Source organism: Hemiscyllium ocellatum, unplaced genomic scaffold (assembly GCF_020745735.1).
Source record: "Hemiscyllium ocellatum isolate sHemOce1 unplaced genomic scaffold, sHemOce1.pat.X.cur. scaffold_806_pat_ctg1, whole genome shotgun sequence".
NCBI lineage: Eukaryota > Metazoa > Chordata > Chondrichthyes > Orectolobiformes > Hemiscylliidae > Hemiscyllium > Hemiscyllium ocellatum.
The window spans coordinates 11,190-22,500 of record NW_026869246.1 but is presented as its reverse complement, the minus strand read 5'-3'; the positions used below and the strand labels follow the sequence as shown (position 1 = coordinate 22,500).

Below are 11,311 nucleotides of genomic sequence, written 5' to 3'. Positions count from 1 at the left end.
CAGTCTCCCTCCGGCTCATTCAGGAGTGTTTTGCCTGTTTGAATAGACTGAATGTGGCTGCATTGTTCTGGCGTTCATGTGACTGGACATTCAGATGGAGTCTTCTCCTGAACACCATAGAGACCGCAGAGAGACAGGGAGAGAGAGAGAGAGAGAGAGAGAGAGACCTTGGGGTGTGGGGTTTCGAGAGACTGACAAAGAGAGTTAAAAAAACAGAGTGAGAGAGAGAAAGACATGGAGGGGAGGTATAGTGAAGTGGGTGAGAGAGACAAGTAGACAGAGAGAGAGAGAGAGACAGGAGGGATGGGGGGAGAGCACAACAAGGCTGAGGGAGAGAGATTGACAGAGAGAGGGAGACAGAGTGACAGAGAGAGACAAGTAGACCGAGAAAGAGAGAGAGAGAGAGACAGGAGGGGCGAATAAGGGGAAAGAGACAGAGAGAAGGTGAGAGAGAGTGACAGAGACAGAGAGGGAAAGAAAGATGGGGGATGGGTGGGGGGGGAAGGAAAAAGATCCAGAGAGTGACATAGAGAGAGAGAGAAAGAAAGAGTGAGATAGACAGAAAGGGAGGGAAATGAGAGGGACGGGGGAGGGGGGAGGGAAAGATAGAGAGAGTGCGACATAGATGGGGAGAGAAAGAGAGGCAGAGGCAGGGATAGAGTGACGGGGGAAGCAGAGAGGGAGGGAGGGAGGGAGAGAGAGGAAGTGACAGAGAGAGAGAGTAAGTCAGAGCAAAGGAGACACAGACAGAGTGACAGTGAGAGAGAGAAACGAGGAATAACAGAGGGAGGAGACAGAGAGACAGACCCACCGAGAGGGAAAATGTGACATGAAGGAATCAGAGAATCATGGAGGACAGGAGGCTCGACAACCCACTGGGTCAAACACCAACTAAACCCACTCCAGACCCACAACCTGCAGGGTCATGCAGCTCCACGTGAACACTCAAGTAGGTGAGAATGCTAAATTACCCATAGTGCCCAGGGATGTGTAGGTTAGGGTGGATTGGCCACGCTAAATTACCCATAGTGTTCAGGGATGTGTAGGTTAGGGTGGATTGACCATGCTAAATTACCCATAGTGTTCAGGGATGTGTAGGTTAGGGTGGATTGGCCATGCTAAATTACCCATAGTGTTCAGGGATGTGTAGGTTAGGGTGGATTTGCCATGCTAAATTACCCCATAGTGCTCAGGGATGTGTAGGTTAGGGTGGATTGGCCATGCTAAATTACCCATAGTGTTCAGGGATGTGTAGGTTAGGGTGGATTGGCCATGCTAAATTACCCATAGTGCTCAGGGATGTGTAGGTTAGGGTGGATTGGCCATGCTAAATTACCCATAGTGCTCAGGGATGTGTAGGTTAGGGTGGATTGGCCACGCTAAATTACCCATAGTGCTCAGGGATGTGCAGGTTAGGGTGGATTGGCCATGCTAAATTACCCATAGTGCTCAGGGATGTGTAGGTTAGGGTGGATTGGCCATGCTAAATTACCCATAGTGTTCAGGGATGTGTAGGTTAGGGTGGATTGGCCACGCTAAATTACCCATAGTGCTCAGGGATGTGCAGGTTAGGGTGGATTGGCCATGCTAAATTACCCATAGTGCCCAGGGATGTGCAGGTTAGGGTGGATTGGCCACGCTAAATTACCCATAGTGCTCAGGGATGTGCAGGTTAGGGTTGATTGGCCATGCTAAATTACCCCATAGTGTTCAGGGATGTGCAGGTTAGGGTGGATTGGCCATGCTAAATTACCCATAGTGCCCAGGGATGTGCAGGTTAGGGTGAATTGGCCATGCTAAATTACCCCATAGTGCTCAGGGATGTGCAGGTTAGGGTGGATTGCCGATGCTAAATTACCCATAGTGCTTAGGGATGTGCAGGTTAGGGTGGATTGGCCGTGCTAAATTACCACATAGTGCTCAGGGATGTGCAGGTCAGGGATGATTGGCCATGCTAAATTACCCATAGTGTTCAGGGATGTGCAGGTTAGGGTGGAATGGCCATGCTAAATTACCCATAGTGTTCAGGGATGTGCAGGTTAGGGTGGAATGGCCATGCTAAATTACCCCATAGTGTTCAGGGATGTGCAGGTTAGGGTGGATTGGCCATGCTAAATTACCCCATAGTGTTCAGGGATGTGCAGGTTAGGGTGGATTGGCCATGCTAAATTACCCATAGTGTTCAGGGATGTGTAGGTTAGGATGGATTAGCCATGCTAAATTACCCATAGTGCCCAGGGATGTGCAGGTTAGGGTGGATTGGCCATGCTAAATTACCCATAGTGCCCAGAGATGTGTAGGTTAGGGTGGATTGGCCATGCTAAATTACCCATAGTGCCCAGGGATGTGCAGGTTAGGGTGGATTGGCCATGCTAAATTACCCATAGAGCCCAGGGATGTGCAGGTTAGGGTGGATTGGCCATTCTAAATTACCCATAGTGCCCAGGGATGTGTAGGTTAGGATGGATTGGCCATGCTAAATTACCCATAGTGCCCAGGGATGTGTAGGTTAGGGTGGATTGGCCATGCTAAATTACCCATAGTGCCCAGGGATGTCCAGGTTAGGGTGGGTTGGTCATGCTAAATTACCCATAGTGCTCAGGGATGTGTAGGTTAGGGTGGATTGGCCATGCTAAATTACCCCATAGTGTTCAGGGATGTGCAGGTTAGGGTGGATTGGCCATGCTAAATTACCCATAGTGCCCAGGGATGTGCAGGTTAGGGTGGATTGGCCATGCTAAATTACCACATAGTGTTCATGGATGTGTAGGTTAGGGTGGATTGGCCATGCTAAATTACCCATAGTGCCCAGGGATGTGTAGGTTAGGGTGGATTGGCCATGCTAAATTACCCATAGTGCCCAGGGATGTGTAGGTTAGGGTGGATTGGCCATGCTAAATTACCCATAGTGCCCAGGGATGTGTAGGTTAGGGTGGATTGGCCATGCTAAATTACCCATAGTGCCCAGGGATGTCCAGGTTAGGGTGGATTGGCCATGCTAAATTACCCATAGTGCCCAGGGATGTGCAGGTTAGGGTGGATTGGCCATGCTAAATTACCCATAGTGCTCAGGGATGTGTAGGTTAGGGTGAATTGGCCTTGCTAAATTACCCATACTGCCCAGGAATGTGCAGGTTAGGGTGGATTGGCCATGCTAAATTACCCATAGTGCTCAGGGATGTGTAGGTTAGGGTGGATTGGCCATGCTAAACAACCCATAGTGTTCAGGGATGTGCAGGTTAGGGTGGAATGGCCATGCTAAATTACCCATAGTGCTCAGGGATGTGCAGGTTAGGGTGGATTGGCCATGCTAAATTACCCCATAGTGTTCAGGGATGTGCAGGTTAGGGTGGATTGGCCATGCTAAATTACCCATAGTGTTCAGGGATGTGCAGGTTAGGGTGGATTGGCCGTGCTAAATTACCCATAGTGTTCAGGGATGTGCAGGTTAGGGTGGATTGGCCGTGCTAAATTACCCATAGTGTTCAGGGATGTGTAGGTTAGGGTGGATTGGCCATGCTAAATTACCCATAGTGCTCAGGGATGTGTAGGTTAGGGTGGATTGGCCATGCTAAATTCCCCATAGTGCCCAGGGATGTGCAGGTTAGGGTGGATTGGCCATGCTAAATTACCACATAGTGCTCAGGGATGTGCAGGTCAGGGATGATTGGCCATGCTAAATTACCCCATAGTGTTCAGGGATGTGCAGGTTAGGGTGGATTGGCCATGCTAAATTACCCATAGTGCCCAGGGATGTGCAGGTTAGGGTGAATTGGCCATGCTAAATTACCCCATAGTGCTCAGGGATGTGCAGTTTAGGGTGGATTGCCGATGCTAAATTACCCATAGTGCTTAGGGATGTGCAGGTTAGGGTGGATTGGCCGTGCTAAATTACCACATAGTGCTCAGGGATGTGCAGGTCAGGGATGATTGGCCATGCTAAATTACCCATAGTGTTCAGGGATGTGCAGGTTAGGGTGGAATGGCCATGCTAAATTACCCCATAGTGTTCAGGGATGTGCAGGTTAGGATGGATTAGCCATGCTAAATTACCCCATAGTGTTAAGGGATGTGCAGGTTAGGGTGGATTGGCCATGCTAAATTACCCATAGTGTTCAGGGATGTGTAGGTTAGGGTGGATTGGCCATGCTAAATTACCCATAGTGCCCAGGGATGTGCAGGTTAGGGTGGATTGGCCATGCTAAATTACCCATAGAGCCCAGGGATGTGCAGGTTAGGGTGGATTGGCCATTCTAAATTACCCATAGTGCCCAGGGATGTGTAGGTTAGGATGGATTGGCCATGCTAAATTACCCATAGTGCCCAGGGATGTGTAGGTTAGGGTGGATTGGCCATGCTAAATTACCCATAGTGCCCAGGGATGTCCAGGTTAGGGTGGGTTGGCCATGCTAAATTACCCATAGTGCTCAGGGATGTGTAGGTTAGGGTGGATTGGCCATGCTAAATTACCCATAGTGTTCAGGGATGTGTAGGTTAGGGTGGATTGGCCATGCTAAATTACCCATAGTGCCCAGGGATGTGCAGGTTAGGGTGGATTGGCCATGCTAAATTACCCATAGTGTTCAGGGATGTGCAGGTTAGGGTGGATTGGCCATGCTAAATTACCACATAGTGTTCATGGATGTGTAGGTTAGGGTGGATTGGCCATGCTAAATTACCCAAAGTGCCCAGGGATGTGTAGGTTAGGGTGGATTGGCCATGCTAAATTACCCATAGTGCCCAGGGATGTGTAGGTTAGGGTGGATTGGCCATGCTAAATTACCCATAGTGCCCAGGGATGTGCAGGTTAGGGTGGATTGGCCATGCTAAATTACCCATAGTGCTCAGGGATGTGTAGGTTAGGGTGAATTGGCCTTGCTAAATTACCCATACTGCCCAGGAATGTGCAGGTTAGGGTGGATTGGCCATGCTAAATTACCCATAGTGCTCAGGGATGTGTAGGTTAGGGTGGATTGGCCATGCTAAATAACCCATAGTGTTCAGGGATGTGCAGGTTAGGGTGGAATGGCCATGCTAAATTACCCATAGTGCTCAGGGATGTGCAGGTTAGGGTGGATTGGCCATGCTAAATTACCCCATAGTGTTCAGGGATGTGCAGGTTAGGGTGGATTGGCCATGCTAAATTACCCATAGTGTTCAGGGATGTGCAGGTTAGGGTGGATTGGCCGTGCTAAATTACCCATAGTGTTCAGGGATGTGCAGGTTAGGGTGGATTGGCCGTGCTAAATTACCCATAGTGTTCAGGGATGTGTAGGTTAGGGTGGATTGGCCATGCTAAATTACCCATAGTGTTCAGGGATGTGCAGGTTAGGGTGGATTGGCCGTGCTAAATTACCCATAGTGTTCAGGGATGTGCAGGTTAGGGTGGATTGGCCGTGCTAAATTACCCCATAGTGCTCAGGGATGTGCAGGTTAGGGTGGATTGGCCATGCTAAATTACCCATAGTGCCCAGGGATGTGCAGGTTAGGGTGGATTGGCCGTGCTAAATTACCCATAGTGCTCAGGGATGTGCAGGTTAGGGTGGATTGGCCATGCTAAATTACCCATAGTGTTCAGGGATGTGCAGGTTAGGGTGGATTGGCCGTGCTAAATTACCCATAGTGCCCAGGGATGTGTAGGTCAGGCAGATTAATCGAGGGTAAATGAAGAGCAATGGGGAATGCGTTTGGAGGTTAAGTGTGAACTTGTTGGGTCTGATTCCACACTGTAGGGATTCGATGATCAATGATTTAGCATAGCCACTCCACCCGAACCTACACATCCCTGGGCACTATGCGGTAATTTAGCATGGCCAATCCAACCTAACCTGCACATCCCTGGGCACTATGGGTAATTTAGCATAGCCAATCCACCCTAACCTACACATCCCTGAGCACTATGGGTAATTTAGCATAGCCAATCCACCCGAACCTACACATCCCTGAGCACTATGGGTAATTTTGCATGGCCATTCCACCCTAACCTGCACATCTCTGAGCACTATGGGTAATTTTGCATGGCCATTCCACCCTAACCTACAATCCCTGGGCACTATGGGTAATTTAACATGGCCAACCCTGTTACTGTTGTGCAGAAAACCTACGGGAGAGAATGACAGTTATGTGCAGGGAGACCCAGTGACGGATAGTCAGAACGGGAGAGGAAGACAGAACAAACATGTTCAAAATGACACTGCCCAGAAAAGTGCAAGTCACTGATAGGGAACGTTTTCCTGATTCTGTGGAAGCGCCGGGGAACCACAAGGCAATGTGTCTCCGAGCAGCTCCCTCGCCTGGACAAAACCTCAACCACATCCAAACACTCCCAGGGCAGGGACAGTACGGGGTTAGATACAGAGTAAAGCTTCCTCTACACTGTCCCCACATCAAACACTCCCAGGATAGGGACAGCACGGGTTAGATACAGAGTAAAGCTTCCTCTACACTGTCCCCATCAAACACTCCCAGGACAGGACAGCATGGGGTTAGATACAGAGTAAAGCTCCCTCTACACTGTCCCCCATCAAACACTCCCAGGACAGGGACAGCACGGGTTAGATACAGAGTAAAGCTCCCTCTACACTGTCCCCATCAAACACTCCCAGGACAGGACAGCACGGGGTTAGATACAGAGTAAAGCTCCTTCTACACTGTCCCCCATCAAACACTCCCAGGACAGGGACAGCACGGGGTTAGATACAGAGTAAAGCTCCCTCTACACTGTCCCCCATCAAACACTCCCAGGACAGGGACAGCACGGGGTTAGATACAGAGTAAAGCTCCCTCTACACTGTCCCCCATCAAACACTCCCAGGACAGGGACAGCACGGGGTTAGATACAGAGTAAAGCTCCCTCTACACTGACTGTGCCCTCTCTCTCTCCCCTCCTCAGGGTTTCAGAATGGCCTCCAGCAAGGTGTTCTCCTCCCGCACCACGCAGACGGACTCCCACCCCCTCCTGCGGCCCGGCGGGAGTCGCCAGCGCCGGCGGGTGCTGACCAAGGACGGGCACAGCAACGTCCGCATCGAGCACGTGCGGGACTGGCGCTTCCTCTACCTGAAGGACCTGTGGACCACCTTCATCGACCTCAAGTGGCGCTACAAGCTGGCGCTGTTCTCCGCCACCTTCGCCGGCACCTGGTTCCTCTTCGGCCTGGCCTGGTACCTGGTGGCGCTGGCCCATGGGGACCTGCCGGCGCCCCTGCCCCCCGGCGCCAACCACACCCTGTGCGTGGCCAACATGCAGAGCCTGACGGCCGCCTTCCTGTTCTCGCTGGAGTCGCAGACCACCATCGGCTACGGCTTCCGCTACATCTCGGAGGAGTGCCCGCTGGCCATCGTGCTGCTCATCGGGCAGCTCATCGCCACCAGCCTGCTGGAGGTCTTCGTCACCGGCACTTTCCTGGCCAAGATCGCCCGGCCCAAGAAGCGGGCGGGCACCGTGCGCTTCAGCCACCACGCCGTGGTCTCCTCGCGCGACGGGAGGCTCTCCTTGATGATCCGGGTGGCCAACATGCGCACCAGCCTGCTGCTGGGGTGCCAGGTGACCGGCAAGCTCCTGCGGGCGCAGCGGGCCGCCGAGGGCGAGAGCTTCCGGCTCCAGCAGCTCAACGTGGACTTCCACGTGGACGCGGGCACCGACAGCCCCTTCCTCATCCTGCCCCTCACCTTCTACCACCTCATCGACGAGGCCAGCCCCTTCTGCCGGGCGGCGGCGGCGCCCGGCCGCGACCAGGACTTCGAGCTGGTGGTCATCCTCAGCGGCACGGTGGAGTCCACCAGCGCCCTGTGCCAGGTGCGCACCTCCTACCTGCCCGAGGAGATCCTCTGGGGCTACGAGTTCTGCCCTGCCATCTCCCTGTCGCCGGGCGGCAAATACGTAGCCGACTTCGCCACCTTCGACCGGGTGGCCAAGGTGGCTGGGACGGAGACCCTCCGGCCTGGAAGCGGCGCCGGCTCACCTTCCTCCACCTCCTCCTCCTCCTCCCCGGAGGACAAGGAGAAGGAGAAGCTGGAGGAGAGGGAGCACGGCACGCGCTCGGGCAAAGGCGCCAGCTCCCCCCGCAACATGAAGATCAGCAACGTCTGACCGAGGGGAGGGGGAGGGCCGGGGGTGGGGGTGGGCTCAGCTTTGGGGTTTAATCTCCCTTCGCTCCCCCCTTCAGGCCATGGGATGGAGTCCAGTCGCGTGGTGGGGGGCGGACATTGAAGATATCCCAGCATGCCTCTGCCCGACGGTCAGAGAAAGGAGGTGCTTGGCCGAGGGCAATTCTCCTCCCTCCCTCTCTCTCTCTCTCTCCTTCCCGCCCCAACCTCCCACAGCCCCGATGGGCCGATCGGCCTGGGTCAGGCAGCACCCCAGGGAGCAGTAGGACACCACACCTCAGGCCTAAGGCCTTCGCCAGGGTCAAGGCCTGAGGGGAACACGCCTGTCCTTCGAATCGAGCTGAGGAGGGGAGGGGAGGGGGTGGTGGGGGGAAGGAAGCGTTTTTGTCCCCTTAGGGTTTCGAAATTCGGTTCTGGCGGGTCTCCCAAGGGCTAGGCCTCATCCCCGACCCACCAGGCCTCATCCCCGACCCACCAGGCCTCTCGGTGCAAGGTTGGGGTCTCCCGCTCCCTCGGAGGGCAGGCCGAGCTGAGCTGGGGCCCCGCTCCCGAGTCTGGCCTGCACTCCTCACGTCCTCCCTCCTGGTAAGCCCCCGACCACCCCACGCTCGCAGACACCTCCCCCTCGGCGAAACCAGGGCCTCCCCCTCCTTCGTCTCAAATCGAGCAGCCCGCCCGGCTGGGGCGAACTTCAGGGGTAACGGCCTGGTGTTGGTGGGAGGGAGGGAGGGAGGGGGTCGAAGTGATCCAAGTGTCCCTGACCACCCCCTCACCACCCCCACACACACCCCCTCACCACCCCCACACACACCCCCACCCCCCTCTTCTCCGGCTCATTCCCGAAAGGCCTGGGGGACGATTGCGCGTTGGCGCGCGCCCGAGAGAGGGCGCAGGGTCAGCTCTCAGGGAAGCGGCCTCCACTCTCCTCCCCCCGGCCTCCCTCTCCATCCCTGGCCAGTGAAGGAAGCCATTCGCCCGTCCCCTTCATGCTAGCCCTTTGGAGGAGGTGGGCAAGCCAGCCCAGAGGGGAGCGAACAACCCGTTATCCCCTGCGCGGGGAGGGACGTCAAAGGGACTGTGTCTCTCTTCTCCCATCGCCCCGTGGTTGCTTCGCAGATGAGGGTCACGGCATGGAAACAGACCCTTCGGCCCAACCCGTCCATGCTGACCCAGATATCCCAACCCAATCTAGTCCCACCTGCCAGCACCCGGCCCATATCCCCCAAACCCTTCCTATTCATAAACCCATCCAGATGCCTCTTAAATGCTGTAATTGTACCAGCCTCCACCACTTCCTCTGGCAGCTCATTCCATACACGTACCACCCTCTGGGGGAAAACGTTGCCCCTTAGGTCCCTTTTATATCTTTCCCCCCTCACCCTAAACCCTCTAGTTCTGGATTCCCCCACCCCTGGGAAAAGACTTTGCCTATTTACCCTCTCCCTTAAACTCGACACACAGCCCATCCCCTACACCGAGAGACATGGGCTAGTGTTACAGATGGGGGAGGGACACAGAAACTCAACAGAACGCAGCCCCCCCCTTCCCCTCCCCCACCTCGGGCACCAATCTCCATCGGGCACGCCCGCCCAGTCCTCTCTTGACCTTTCCAAGGGGGTTGTGGGGCACGCCCATTCTCCAAGCTGTTGTGGGAGCCTCTCTGTGCCCAGGGACAGGGAGAGAGGCGGGGAGTACCTAACTCACCAACAGGTAGTTACACAGAACTTTCCCTTCTCTCCCCGCGCTCAGAACGGAGAGGTTTCATCATCACTCACACTCTCTCACCCACACCCACACTAAGACTCACACTCACACAGACTCTCACACACACAGACTCTCACACACACACACAGACACTCAGACTCTCACACACACACACAGACACTCAGACTCTCACACACACATACACCCACACACACTCTCACACACACCAACCCACACACACACTCTCACACAGACTCACACACACACCAACACACCCTCTCACACACACACCCCAACTCTCACACCCTCACACAGACTCTCACCCACACACACCCTCAAACACACTCACTCTCACGCTTACACACACACACTCACACGCACCCACTCACACGCACACCCACACTCACACATACACAGACTTACACCCACTCACACCCACACACACCCTCACTCACACCCCCCCACACACACACACACACCCAGACTCAAACTCACACACACAGACTCACACACACACAGACTCTCTCACTCTCTCTCTCACACACACACACACACACACACACACAGACTGTCACACTCACACGCACACACTCACACAGACTCACACACTCTCACACGGATTCACACACACACACAGACACACTCTCTCACACACACAGACTCACAGACTCTCACACACACTCACACACAGACTCACTCACACACAGACTCACTCACACACAGACTCACTCACACACAGACTCTCACACACCCACCCACATACTCACACACACTCACACACACAAACACCCCCCACAAACACACTCTCACACAGACTCACACACCTTCACACACACACACCCACACACTCTCACACCCTCACACACACACACCCACACACTCTCACACCCTCACATACACCCACACACTCTCACACCCTCACATACACCCACACTCACATACACCCACACTCACAGCCACACACCCACATTCACCCACTCACACACCCCACCCACACACACACACCCTCACACCTACACCCACATACTCACAAACACACCCACTCACACCCACCCTCACAAACACACTCAGCCACACTCACACCCATTCACACGCAACCACACACACCCAAAGACACACACACACACCCACTCTCACACACCCACAAACACACACCCACCCACTCACACACCCACCCACCCACACACCCACTCACACACACACCCACTCTCATACTTACACACACACTCACATGCAACCACACACAGAGTCACACACCCTCACACACCCACAAACACGCCAACACACACACACTCACACAGACTCTCACCCCCATTCACACACACCCACACGCACCCACCCACCCACTCTCATACTTGCACACACACCCACACCCCCACACACACTCACACCCACCCTCACATTCATACACATCCACCCACACACACAGACTCTCACACAGACACACACTCCCCCTCACACATTCTCTCACACACACAGACAGACATGACCAGACACACAG

The 11,311-nt window shown here is 54.3% G+C and overlaps 1 protein-coding gene across 1 annotated transcript; it reads left to right on the top strand.

The window, feature by feature from the left end:
• Positions 1-6,901: 6,901 nt before the first annotated feature.
• LOC132814357 (ATP-sensitive inward rectifier potassium channel 10-like) lies at positions 6,902-8,691 on the top strand (the record flags this gene model as incomplete). The annotated part of the gene is made up of 2 exons (XM_060823476.1): positions 6,902-7,955; positions 8,537-8,691. Coding segments are annotated over exons 1-2 (1,209 nt in total), but the record flags the coding sequence as incomplete, so codon positions are not given.
• Between the last annotated feature and the right edge of the window lie 2,620 nt (positions 8,692-11,311).